This window comes from Lutjanus erythropterus, chromosome 11 (genome assembly GCF_056507025.1).
Source record: "Lutjanus erythropterus isolate fLutEry1 chromosome 11, fLutEry1.hap2, whole genome shotgun sequence".
Lineage (NCBI taxonomy): Eukaryota > Metazoa > Chordata > Actinopteri > Lutjaniformes > Lutjanidae > Lutjanus > Lutjanus erythropterus.
In genome coordinates, this window is record NC_139327.1 from 39,174,555 (window position 1) to 39,188,137 (window position 13,583).

A 13,583-nucleotide genomic window follows, 5' to 3' on the forward strand; every position below is an offset into this window, starting at 1 on the left:
TTAATATCTTCTTCCAGCTGCAGACATAGGATCATTTATACATTTATTTGTTTTGTATGTGGCCGTGGACTATCAAGAGAGTTCACACAAATTTTAGCAATAACTTAAATTAACTTAAAGCAGAAATCGATATGTGTCATCAGATATTAAGGAAACATGTTAAGTTCAAATACTCGCTTCTCTGACAGCAACACAACCATTATGTTCTCCTTTAAAATTACCATTCTGGTGCCAAATGTCTGGTTTTTTTTGCCCTTTTCACGTTTATTCGCTTTAAATGAAGTTAAAATTAATGCTGCATGTTTGCTGAATGAGTTAGTGTCTTTTTAGTGTCTGACTTGTGAGAAATCGTCAGTAATCTTAAAGACGGAGCAGCTGTTTGTAACGGTTAAATCAAGAATTAAAGCAGTATGTTGACAGAGCCCAGCAGGCAGCGTGCTTCACACCGCCGATCAGCTCGCAGTGTCGGACTCGTCGTCACTTCAGGTTTGGGGAGGAGAGGGCGAAGTGTTAGGAGCCACGACATTCAATTCAGTTTCAATGAATTTTCTGCCATTTTTCTGGGTCCAGGTCATTTTTATATCAGGAATTATTGTTAAGTAGCAGCTGGGAGGTACTAACAAAAATGTGATACACATATGAGCAAAGTCTTGTATTTAATAACTGAAATGTATGAAAGGGTTTCCCAAAATGTTCCAACCTGTTCTTTAATGTCAGCCTCACTAAACTTCATTTGTGATTTAATTTCTTATTTGATTTCTTCTCAGAATTCTCCTATCAAGAAGGGCCGGAAAAAGAAACAGAAAGAGCCAAAGGTCAGAAGTTGGATTTAATATTTGTTGCCTGTAAAGATAAAATGTGACGTGTGTAGCATCACCCTCCTCCTCTCCTCTTCCTCCCAGGGTGTTATTGTTTGGTCGGGGATGAGAGGTGTAACTCAGAGAGATGAGTGGGACCAAGACTTTTTTGAAGATGACTCTTTGTAAGTTGCATCATCCACGCGGACGCAGCAGTGTTGTGTTATAACTGTGATTATAACACGTTCGTGACGTCGATGTTTTCGTGTCGACAGATCATTCCTTCACCCCGGTGATCCGTTCAGTGTACCCAGTCACCTCCGGGAGCAAGTGGCCGATTTTGAGGACCAGTACAACAGCACGAGACACGGCAGCAGTCACTATAAAAAGATTTTGGACAACAACCCTGATCCAACAAGAGAGAGTTTGTATGAGTAAGTGAAAACTACAGTTCACTGTAATAACAAGCATGTTTTCAGTGTGTCAACACAGAAGAAATAAGAAGTAAATATTAAAATCACAGTAATAAAAAACGCTGCTGAATACTCAGCTGTGATTGGAGGGTCACCACTCTGCCTCGTACATACGACCCCGACCTTTGTGGGATTTTTGAGACTGATACTGATTTTAGAGGGGGAAGATTTTGTGAAATTTCGAGCTAGAATTAATATTTTTTTTAATGTGGATTGTGCTCTGATTTTGTAACGACATGACTATGCACTGCAGGCTGCTTTCTCAAATAACAGTTAAAGAAAAAAATATCCTTAAACGTGTTATATAATTGCCAACTAAATGTAGAAGTGAACACTGAGGAAATAAAGAGTAAATAAAAATAGATAGATAGCAGTGCTCTTCACAGGTGTGCGTGGAATTTGATTTTAGTCATTTTCAGGTTTGGATAAGTTTGAAAAAAAGAAAAGAGACTATCGGGAAAATAATTGTTTCCAGACTATTGTCCTCAGTTTGTTTTCTAAAATATAAAATTCAGAATTTCTAAAAAATAAACTGATCACTGATCATGCAAGTTTTCTGAGGTCTGGCTTGACAATCTCAGAAGAGGGAAAGAAAGGTACAAGTAAACTATGTTAAAGTCGTTCGGCAGAGGCTACACAGTCAAAATGTCAAACGCATGTTAACATTTATTTACATAATAAACATCTTTTTATTTGTACTCGGATGCCGAATATAATCTGAAAAGTCAACTCAGAAGTCTGTAAATTTATTTTCTCTTCTACAAACATGTTTACCGTTGTGCTTAATGCAAATCACCCCAAACATTTTCTGCATTTTTAAAAAAACAAACATTATATTGGTGCATATCTGTAAACATATACAGGGAGATAATCTGTGATCTGCCCACTTCTCCACCTGCACAATGTAGTGAGACATATTCACTTGACTGTCTGCCTGTCACTTAGCGTCCAGTGTCAAATCTGCAGTAGACGTCTTTGGTTTTTCATCCCTGAGTTATCAAATACTTCACTGTTTACAGTTCAGTTTGTTTATAGCGTGTGTTGTTAGTATTCTGGATCATTTTTGTATTCAAATAACCATTAGCGACTTTAGCTAGCCACAAGCTAACATTAGGTTGCTATGGTTCTTATTATATTTGTCTGTCTCTCTGCTCCTGCAGCTACTTTGCTCAGATCCTGGAGGAGCACGGTCCACTGGTTGCTGAGGACCCTCTGCTGGTGGGAGAACTGGTAAATTTCCCTGTTGTGGCTCAGCAGAAGATCCAAGAGGCGGGCGGCTTCGAGCCCTTCCTCCTGGAGTCCCTTCGCTTCATAAAGATTGGCAGGTCGATCGGTCTGGCTAAACACGCCGTCTCCCTACAGCAGGCTCGAAACGGAGCCAGCCTGGATGACCTGGACGTCATACTGGATCCTGACACAGACTCTCCATCTCTTGATTTGCAATCCCATCATGACCCCGCTTTCACACACTATCTTAACAGTTATTCATCTGCACAGACTGACGTCTATCCCATCCTCCCGAATCCTTATGTATTTGGATCTATCCCTCCTCCTCCTACTCCTCCTCCTCCTCCGCTTGGCCTGTCAGCTAGTGGAGTTCCTCACCCAAATGATGTCTTGATGTCTTGGGGTGACACTGACGATCAAGATCAGGCCTCTTACTTTTTACCTAATGACGACGGGGGGCTGGATCTTTATTCTGGTGAGGGTGACGGTGGAGGTTTGGAAACTGATTCATCTACAGGTGAAGTCGCTTCAGTGACAACTGAGGAAGACTCTTTGAAGAAAGATGCAGCAGTGCAGGTTAATACCAACATTCACCAGCTTTTTAAATAAACCAGATGGAACATGTAAATACATGCATTTACGCTGAAATGTGTCTAATTTTGAAATACTCTTTCTTTATGTTCTCTTAGACGTGTCAGGAGGCCATGAGGAGCGTCGCTGTGAATACTGAGCTTCTGGAGCGTTTCGAGAGCTGCCAGGTGAGGCTGCAACTAATGATTATTTTTATAGTCGATTATTTTCTCGATCGATAGTTGTTTGTTTTTAAAATGTCAGAAAATTTTGAGAACTGTTGATCAGCGTTTCCCAAAGTCCAAGACGACGTCCTCAAATGTCTTGTTTTATCCGCAACTCAGAGATATTCAGTTTACTGTCAGAGGAGTAAATAAACTAGAAAATATTCACATTCAAGAAGCCAAACGCTGAGAATTTTGACTTTTTTTCCTTAAAAAAATTATCATTGATCACCAAAATCAGGCACCAAAATATTGATTTAAAAATGATTCCATCCATCTGTGTTCACAAAAGCTGTTATAACAGCCGTTATGTCCTGATCAGTTTTTGTCTCCTGCTGGTTTTTGTTTTTCACCTTTTTCGGCCTGGTTTGTTCTTCCAGGGTGACGTCAACAAAAAGGAAAAGAGCAACAAGAGGCTGGAGGAGCAGATCAAGAAAATGGCGACCGGCTGTGATGAAGTCGACGTCAGGCACAGGGAAGACCTCGCCTCCCTCGAGGAGGAAGTACAGAAGGTCACTGCCAATATACAAGTAGGTCCAGTTATAACTACAGTAAAATGTATAAGTTCTGAGCTGAATCTCAGTGACTAATCAGTTTTTGGTTGTTTTCTGTTGTCAAGGTGACCAATAAAGAGCTGGTGCTGTTCCAGCAGAAGCTGGAGGAGGAGCTGAAGAAGGACCAGAAGGAGAAGAAAGCCAACCAGGAGGCACTGAGGTCCCTCAAGGTGGAGATAGAAGAGCTGGTGGAGGAGCAGGGGAGGTAAGACTGAGGCCGATCACCTGTTTCATTATTCTCTTTTATTGATTATAGCCTCAGCAGGTCTCTGTAAACAGAAATTAATGGAGAAATCTGTCATATATTTATAAAAAAATTATCATAAAACAACCATGATATGTCAACTGAGCTACGTAATCACTTCTTTAGAGATCCATCATCACAATGTGTTTTTCTTTAATGATTCTGTTTTTTCATTCAGTCTCGCCCGAAACATCAGAGAGAACACCACCAACTATGACACAAAGTTACGCGACTTCCTCGAGCTGAGGTGAGTGACGAGCGACAGGTGAGGGTGAAGCTTAACCTTTTAAATGTTTTTATTCACTTCTTTCTCTCTTGTCGTTTTCTTCAGCAATCAGTCGGCAGCGGAGAAGATGAGTCTGGAGGATGAGATCAAGCGCTGCAAAGCCTCGTTCACTTCGACCACCAGGAGGTCTCACGCAGCTCAGGTCGGTCCCGGTTCTTAAACTCTCATCAGACGCTTTATTTAGTGTGTCGAGTTCTGTCAGCATCTTCCATCTGTTGTTTGTGTGTTTTTGACAAAGAGTCATAACAATAATAAATCAAAACAGGTACAGGTGGCCTCAAAACATAACAAGAATACAAAACAAAAAAACAAAATCAATAAAGAAAGAGGAACAAATTCTAAAATAATACAGTTAAAAATAAAATAAATACTCTTGTTGATTCATCTATAGGTTTTGGCATTGAGGTCATAGCTGAAGGTATAATATGCAACATTTTAATTAAAAACAAAACAAAACATGTATAATCATCATTTATGACCCATGGTGGTGGCTGTAGTTCTCATTTTGCTGCGACACTTCACCAACCCAAAATGTTGGTAGTTAACGTTCTTGGAATGGTTCTCGACAGTCAGGTATCTTCACGGTGCGCTTACATACAGCTCAGACAGATTCTACTGACTCTACCTTTCAAAGTGTTATTGTAGTGCAGTGCGTTATATTTAGAAGTATTTCTGATATTCTGTAAAAAGGGAGGGAAAAAAGTATTGAGTAGTCAAGAACATCACCAGCTTTATCTCTGACTAACAGCTGTTTTATTTCATGAGTAATCAATTTAAATTTTCTCAGAGCACAAAGTGGCGTCTTAAATTTGCCTCTTTAGTCGAATCAACCGCCAAAAACTCAAAGACTCTTCATTAACGGACATAAGTGACAAATAAAAGCAGCAAATCGTCACATTTAAGAAGCTGGAACAAGCAGGTGTTTGACACTTTTGCTTGAAAAATGCAATGTATTATTGCTGCATATCTATGAGCTCAGTTATGAACACGGAAGTGAATTTGCACGTTTCTAACAATCCCACCAAAACCCGAATCATCGTCTCTGTAAAGGTCAAATTTATGTATTGATTTAATAATAGATGGTACAGGTGTGCCTAATAAAGTGGCCCCTACAACCACTGTAGAGGTTTCAACATCTTTTACTGGAGGGTTTCCCCACGTTTAAAGAAACCTGTGTATCTGTGGTTTAAGGTTTAGTTGCTTTAAAACTATCAGTTTGTCATTTTGAGTAAATCACTTGGTCTTTTTTTCTCTTCCAGCTGTTAGTGGTGGAGAGCAGTCGGGATCAGGTTTTATACGGCCTCTACAGAGAGCTGACCAACGCCAAGGCTCTGCTGACCAAACTGGACGAAGTGGCACACAGGTGAGAGGAGTGAAATCGGTCCTGCTTTAATCAGAGAGGCCGCGTGGCGTCAGATTTACACCTGATGTCCTTCGTCTTACACAGATATCCAAACCCAGATGTGGAACTGACCAGGAGCAGCTGCAGAGCCAACGTCCAAGAGATTGAGAAGAAGATCTCCAGTGTGGAGGTACAGCTTTGGCACATATCATGTTTAGCAAAATGATTTGCTGATTTGTTTAAAACACAGTTGATGAGGATGTATTTAGATTTTCAGGTACTTTGTCATACACTAAAGTATTGGAAAAATTAGAAATTTGACCTTGTGATCAAAGTGTCTGTCGTCTCCTTATGTTTGGAGTCCAGCCAATTGATCAGAACAGCTGAAAACAAACCAGTAATCGATTTTTATTGGAAGTGTCCCGGACTCACTGCGTTGACTGTGTGTGTGTGTGTGTGTGTTTAAACCAGATGTTTTGTCTCTGTATGTCCCACAGACTCAGTACAAGGAGCAGCTGGACGAGGTGAAGAAAGGCAGAAGAGTCAGTGAGCTGCATCCAGTCAACGTCAGCAACCAGCCTGAACCTGCAGCTGCACCAGTAAGACTTCTCACCAGTTCAACCAAACCAGTACAGCATGTCACAGTTTATTAACAACAGCAGTTCTAGATTCTCAAACATGCTGCTTTTCATTATTCTTTATACAAAATAATGGATTTAAAGCCGTTACGTTGGACTTTAGTGACTTAGGATTTAAGTTGGTCAATATTTTTGACTTTCTGTCGACCGGACGATTGATTCCATTGATAAATAGTTTTGAAAAAAGATAAGTAATACAATAAATATCCTTTATTTGTCAGCTCGTAAGTCCTGGCTGATGAACAGCACCAGTATCACCACCAGCACAGTTATCAAGTCTTGTTATTTTCCAGGTTTTACTAAAACATACTTGGGTTTCACTTGCTGATTTTTGCTTGTTTGTTTTTAATGACTTCTAGCTGAAAGTCCAGATAAAAATCAAGATTCTCAGCAGACTTGTATCATCTGCAGTTGAAAAAAAACTGAAAACTATCAGACCAAACAGGCACAGAAATACTTTATCCTTCACCGTAGAATATCAGAAATTAGATGCACTAGAAAAAACGGTGGTGAATCCCTACTACTGACTGTTTAAATGTAGAAAAATAGAAATGTTAAACTCTCCTGTCTCCTGTCGATGTTGCAGCAGCCGTCTGCAGCAGCCAAAGAGTCCGTCCCTCCGTCTGCAGCCTCCCACAGCTCTCCTCCGCTCATCCCGCCGTCTGTGGTCGAGACGCCACCCGCTCCGGTTCAGACGCAGCACAGACCTCCCACCAGGAGCCTGGAGCCTCCGACACACAGCACCGTGTTTGAAAAAGCCATGGAGCGCCTGACTGCCATGTTCCCCGACTACACAAGGTAACACTGATTAAAAAACAAAAACTAATTCCACAAACAGATTCTGCTTCCTTTACACTTCTTCCTGTTAGATGATCAGCTGTGTGTTTTAGGTTCCAGGCAAGCAAACAACTTTCAGGATGAATAAGAGCAATAAAAATAATTTAACTGTTTGTGTGTGTTTTCAGGTCAGACCTGATGAGGTTTGTTCAGGAGTTGCGTTCATCCAGCGGTGGAAGTCTGAGCAGCATGGCGTTGCAGGATATGGTCGGTGGAGTGACCCAGCTGATCCTGGACCATCAGGTAGGTGGTTGGACTCAATGTTTTTGTTTTTGTTTTTTAGACATAATGACATAAACAAGACCACTGACAACATAACAGGAACCCACCATTTCACAGCAGCTGTTTTTGATATTATATTCATATTCTTCTGTTGGGAAGGATTCCCAGACAAACTTGCAGGATCCTGTTTTAACCTGTAGGTTGAACTTTGCTTCCTGAACCCAGAGGACTGACAGACACACTAGAAAAAGACTTCAAGAAAACTCACTAGCAGCATTAAGGCCTCTGTGTCCACCAAGTGTTTTTCTCCCAGCGCTCTTCTGAAAACGCTCTTTGGAGGCTCTGTATGAAGGAGTAACGGAGACCTCCGACAACAACAACAACAGATTAGACATAATAAACCATCAGACAACCCATCTGATATCAGCTGTTTATGGAAAGCCTTTTTGAAAATAAACATTGAGTGACTGGTGTCGTTGGAAAAGATTTAAGGAGAAAAGTCAAGGAAAAGAGATCAGACAAAAACTCCTGGAGGTTAAACTCCTTCCTGAACACTGATCTGAAACTTTTTCAGATGTAATTTGTGGAAACTGGACTGACACACGTCACATCACATTGATTGTTGTTGTTTTCCTCCCAGGAGAGGCTTAATGCTGCCAAGTTAAACATGAAGGGACGTGGGAGTCCAGCTCAGAGGGCCACCCCTCCTCTGGTACCACCGGTCTGGCAGTCACTGGGCGGAGCCCCGAGACCCACACACTCAAACGCGGTGAGTCCAAAATCATCCAGTCGTATCAGCTGTACTCACGTTAGTCCAAGAAGTTTGACTTGAAGCAGCGAAAATTTTGCAGATTTGATTTTATGAAGAAGAAACAAACATTTTTACACTTTTCTTTCAGTGGTTTGTGCTTCTGTAGGCTGCTGATAACAATCATGAAGTCTGTGCAAAGGAAATTCAGCGATTTTCTTTCACTGCACACACATTTAAAGTAAAGGCACCTTTCTGACAGAAAGTGCAACTCAGGGTGCTTCAAATGAAGCTAAACATCTGTATCATCCACCTCTGTAATCAAGAGTAAAGTTAAGCATCAAAGTAATTGAATAACAAATCAATACTGGATAAGTTTACAACTGAGCAACATTTAAGTTACAGATCATCACAAACTGCTTGTTCAGTCATTAATAACCTGGAGTATCAGTGGAAGAAAAGTTGGATAAGATGTTTTAGGGAATCTTAACCCTCTATGGTACACATTATGAAACATAATCTGAAGAAATTTTATTTTTATTTTTATTTTTGGAAGTTTTTGGGGTTCGTTTCCTGTAGGCAACATTGTACCATAATGGTGCGTAAGTGAAAAAGAACGTTCCTTTTCCAATTTGAACATTGTTTATTTCATAAACATATGCAAAAATATTCAATACCATCAAGAAGTCACAATTCATTTTAAATTTTAAATTAAAAAGAATTATGAAAAGAATTTAAATATATATGTATGTATGTATGTATGTATGTATGTATGGTCATATATATGTATGTATGTATGTATGGTCATAAGTATGTATGTATGTATGTATGTATGTATGTATGTTCATATGTATGTATGCATAGTCATATGTATAGCCATATGTATGTATGTATGTATGTGTGTATGTATGTATGCATGGTCGTATGTATGTATGTATGTATGTATGCTCATATGTATGTATGTATGTCTGTATGTATGTATGTATGTATGGTCACATGTATGTATGTATGTATGTATGCATGGTTATATGTATGTATGTATGCTCATATGTATGTATGTATGTATATATGTATGTATGCATGGTCATATGTATGTATGTATATATGTATGTATGTGTGTATGTATGTATGTATGGTCATATGAGCATACATACATATGACCATGCATACATTCATATGTATGTATGTATGTATGCTCATATGTATGTATGTATGCATGGTCACATGTATGTATGTATGCATGTATGCTCGTATGTATGTGTGTATGTATGTATGGTCATATGTATGCATGTATGGTCATAAGTATGTATGTATGGTCATATGTATGTATGTATGCATGGTCATATGTATATATGATCATATGTATGTATGTATGTATGTATGGTCATATGTATGTATGTATGTGTGTATGTATGTATGGTCATATGTATGTATGTATGTATGTATGGTCATATGTATGTATGTATGTATGGTCATATGTATGTATGGTCATATGTATGTATGGTCATATGTATGTATGTATGTATGTATGGTCATATGTATGCATGTATGCATGGTCATATGTATGTATGGTCATATGTATGTATGTATGTATGTATGGTCATATGTATGTATGTATGTATGGTCATATGTATGTATGGTCATATGTATGTATGTATGTATGTATGGTCATATGTATGCATGTATGCATGGTCATATGTATGTATGGTCATATGTATGTATGTATGTATGCATGGTCATATGTATGTCTGTATGTATGTATGGTCACATGTATGTATGTATGTATATATGTATGTATGCATGGTCATATGTATGTATATATGTATGTATGTGTGTATGTATGTATGTATGGTCATATGAGCATACATACATATGACCATGCATACATTCATATGTATGTATGTATGTATGCTCATATGTATGTATGTATGTATGTATGCATGGTCACATGTATGTATGTATGCATGTATGCTCGTATGTATGTGTGTATGTATGTATGGTCATATGTATGCATGTATGGTCATAAGTATGTATGTATGTATGTATGGTCATATGTATGTATGTATGCATGGTCATATGTATATATGGTCATATGTATGTATGTATGTATGTATGGTCATATGTATGTATGTTTGTATGCATGGTCATATGTTTGGCCATATGTATGAATGTATGCTCATATGTATGTATGTATGTGTGTATGTATGGTCATATGTATGTATGCATGTATGGTCATAAGTATGTATGTATGCTCATATGTATGTATGAATGTATGCTCATATGTATGTATGCTCATATGTATGTATGTATGCTCATATGTATGTATGTATGTATGTATGTTCATATCCCTCTATGGTACACATTATGATGCCAGTGAGGGAAATGTGTTTTTATGTCTCAAAATAGACTAAATAAACATAATCTGAAGAAATTTTATTTTTATTTTTATTTTTGGAAGTTTTTGGGGTTCGTTGCCTGTAGGCAACATTGTACCATAATGGTGCATAAGTGAAAAAGAACGTTCCTTTTCCAATTTGAACATTGTTTATTTCATAAACATATGCAAAAATATTCAATAACATCAAGAAGTCACAATTCATTTTAAATTTTAAATTTAAAAGAATTATAAAAATAATTTATATATATATGTATATATGTATGTATGTATGGTCATATATATGTATGTATGTATGTATGTATGGTCATATGTATGTATGTATGTATGCATGTATGCTCATATGTATGTATGTATGTATGCATGTATGCTCATATGTATGTATGCATGGTCATATGTATGTATGTATGCATGGTCATATGTATGTATGTATGTATGTATGCTCATATGTATGTATGCATGGTCATATGTATGTATGTATGTATGGTCATATGTATGTATGTATGTATGTATGGTCGTATGTATGTATGTATGCATGTATGGTCATAAGTATGTATGTATGTATGTATGTATGTATGCTCATATGTATGTATGGTCATAAGTATGTATGTATGTATGCATGGTCATATGTATGCATGTATGGTCATAAGTATGTATGTATGTATGTATGCATGGTCATATGTATGCTCATATGTATGTATGTATGCTGTATTGTTTTACATGGACTTTAATAATGTCAGATTTTATTCAGAGAGAACAGTGCTTGACAACATACATCAGAAAAATCTGGAACAACAAAAAGCATGACTCATATTTGAACTGCCACTGAGAAAAATGAAAATCTCTCCCGTTTGGACTTGACTCTGTGTCTCTGTCTCGATCGCAGCTGAACGTCGAGGATCCGTGCATCATCTGTCACGATGACATGAGTCCAGACGACATCTGCGTGTTGGAGTGCAGACACAGCTTCCACAAGGAGGTGAGTGAAGCAGTTAGAGCAGCAGATAAAACCTCAACTATTAACTTTTTCATTATTCGGTCAATATAACAATTAATTTACCTAAAAGGAGTAACAAAAACTTTTCTTATTAATATTTCAGTATTTTATTCAATCATAATCCTTAAAAATGGACGCATAAAGCACATTGTGTGGCATATTTTCGTCCACTTCTCACCCGTTATTTAACAGACTCTGTGTCAGACAGAAAAATACTGAACCTTAAATTCAAAAGTAGCTGTGAAGCGTAATTAAATTTAATCTCTGATCACTGTGTCAACTCTTTCCCTGAACTGGACGATCAATATTTCTACACAAGTACTTGACTTTAAACTGGTTATGACACCAGATTTATTTTATCACTGCAGTAACATGCAGGTAAGATGAAGTACAGACTGTAACACAAGATTTTGCCAAAACACAAGGGAAAAGTGTTTCAATTTAACGGAAAGTTTAAACTATCAGTGACGATCTTTATTGGACAATAGATCAAATAAATTCTACTTGGTCGACGAAATTCTTACGCTCGCATTTCACGTTATCCAATAATCAAGTGTATGTGGTTAATATTTAACTTTGATTGAGAGGGAAAAACATTTAGTATACACAGACTTGTTTTTACTAACAATTGATCAATTGACAGTGTTGGGGTAGTTACTCAAAAAGTAATTAGTTACTGCATTTGAAAAGTAACTTCACTACTTATTACTTTCCTTTCCTGTTTCTTAATTTACCGAGTAGATACATGGACAAACATATAAGTTTGTTGTTGCCCTGCTGTGCTGACAAATGCTTTGACAGGTTGCTCATTGACTTGACACTAGTTGAAAGACACCTGTCGACTGCGCATAGAGCACATTTCACACAAATACTTTTGTCCTTTCGAGCAATAAACTGAAAGTAATAAGAATATCACCACTGGCCGAAACCCCAAACCCCGAACGCGCTTTCCTGCATTACCCAAGCCATGTTTGCCTGTGTGTAAAGTTCTGGGCCCCGTTTCCCAGAGCCTTCGTAGCGCTACGTGCGTCGTAAGTTGTATTTTAAGGTCTCCCTTAAGGTTATGGGCTGTTTCCCAGAGTTGGGACAACCTTAAGGGAGACCTTAAAATACAACTTACGACGCACGTAGCGCTACGAAGGCTCTGGGAAACGGGGCCCAGAACTTTACACACAGGCAAACATGGCTTGGGTAATGCAGGAAAGCGCGTTCCTATAGCCTAGTAAAGTAGTTTCGTTACCAATATTTTAAGTGTAATGTGTTACTTTACTTTGTTACCCAAAAAAGTAATATCATTACCCCCAACACTGTCGATTGATTGTTAATGTTACCAATGATCGATGGAAGAAAGTGCTTACACTTTGCAGCCCTAAATTAGACTCGTCTCCTAGTCTAAAGGTAAGAAAACACGCAGAAGATGAGACGAAAATTGAGCACATTGTTCAGTAATCTATTGATCTATTACAAACCATCCAACAATACATAAAGACAACTTGTTAAATGCTTCAACGTTACAGACAAAGCAGAATCACAGGGTCTGCAGGTAAACATCATGAACACAGAGCTGACGTTAGCATGTTAGCATCAGCTGCCTGCTCTTTTTGCAGGATAAGATCCACATCCTACAGGAAACCTCGTGCATAAATAGAATTTTAATAATCGTGCACGTCCCTAGTGAAGATCTAGACTTGATGAGTTTTTTTTAACATACAGTCTTTGTTGTGTTTGTGTTTCAGTGTATAAAGTCGTGGCTGAAGGAGCAGAGCACCTGTCCCACCTGCAGAGACCACGCACTGCTGCCTGAAGACTTCCCTGCACTGTCTGGCCGGAGACGCCAAGCCCCATGATGTCTTAACCACTTCATCCTTCACTATCACATTCTGATTTTATCTTCTTTCTTTTTTTAAACACTTACTTCATTGAATCTTTTTTTTTTTGTATCATTTAAATGTTAACACAAGGAGGCGATTTATACTTTGAATAAACAAGAACATCTTGTGTTTGAACTCGTCTCTGCTCATCTGTCACA

At 38.3% G+C, this 13,583-nt stretch overlaps 1 protein-coding gene across 1 annotated transcript in view; it reads left to right on the forward strand.

Annotated features, from left to right (window-relative positions):
* Positions 1-13,560, forward strand: part of ttc3 (tetratricopeptide repeat domain 3) — a 46,483-nt gene extending 32,923 nt beyond the window's left edge. Inside the window, exons 31-47 of the mRNA XM_084730082.1 lie at positions 768-815; positions 903-982; positions 1,073-1,231; positions 2,431-3,073; positions 3,187-3,255; positions 3,672-3,821; positions 3,911-4,050; positions 4,268-4,336; positions 4,421-4,517; positions 5,635-5,738; positions 5,823-5,907; positions 6,215-6,316; positions 6,945-7,153; positions 7,321-7,435; positions 8,055-8,183; positions 11,444-11,536; positions 13,291-13,560. Coding sequence (XP_084586208.1) covers positions 768-815; positions 903-982; positions 1,073-1,231; positions 2,431-3,073; positions 3,187-3,255; positions 3,672-3,821; positions 3,911-4,050; positions 4,268-4,336; positions 4,421-4,517; positions 5,635-5,738; positions 5,823-5,907; positions 6,215-6,316; positions 6,945-7,153; positions 7,321-7,435; positions 8,055-8,183; positions 11,444-11,536; positions 13,291-13,401 — 2,403 coding nt within the window. The 3' untranslated portion in view covers positions 13,402-13,560. The remainder of the gene's footprint in view (positions 1-767; positions 816-902; positions 983-1,072; positions 1,232-2,430; positions 3,074-3,186; positions 3,256-3,671; positions 3,822-3,910; positions 4,051-4,267; positions 4,337-4,420; positions 4,518-5,634; positions 5,739-5,822; positions 5,908-6,214; positions 6,317-6,944; positions 7,154-7,320; positions 7,436-8,054; positions 8,184-11,443; positions 11,537-13,290) is intronic.
* Positions 13,561-13,583: the final 23 nt, after the last annotated feature.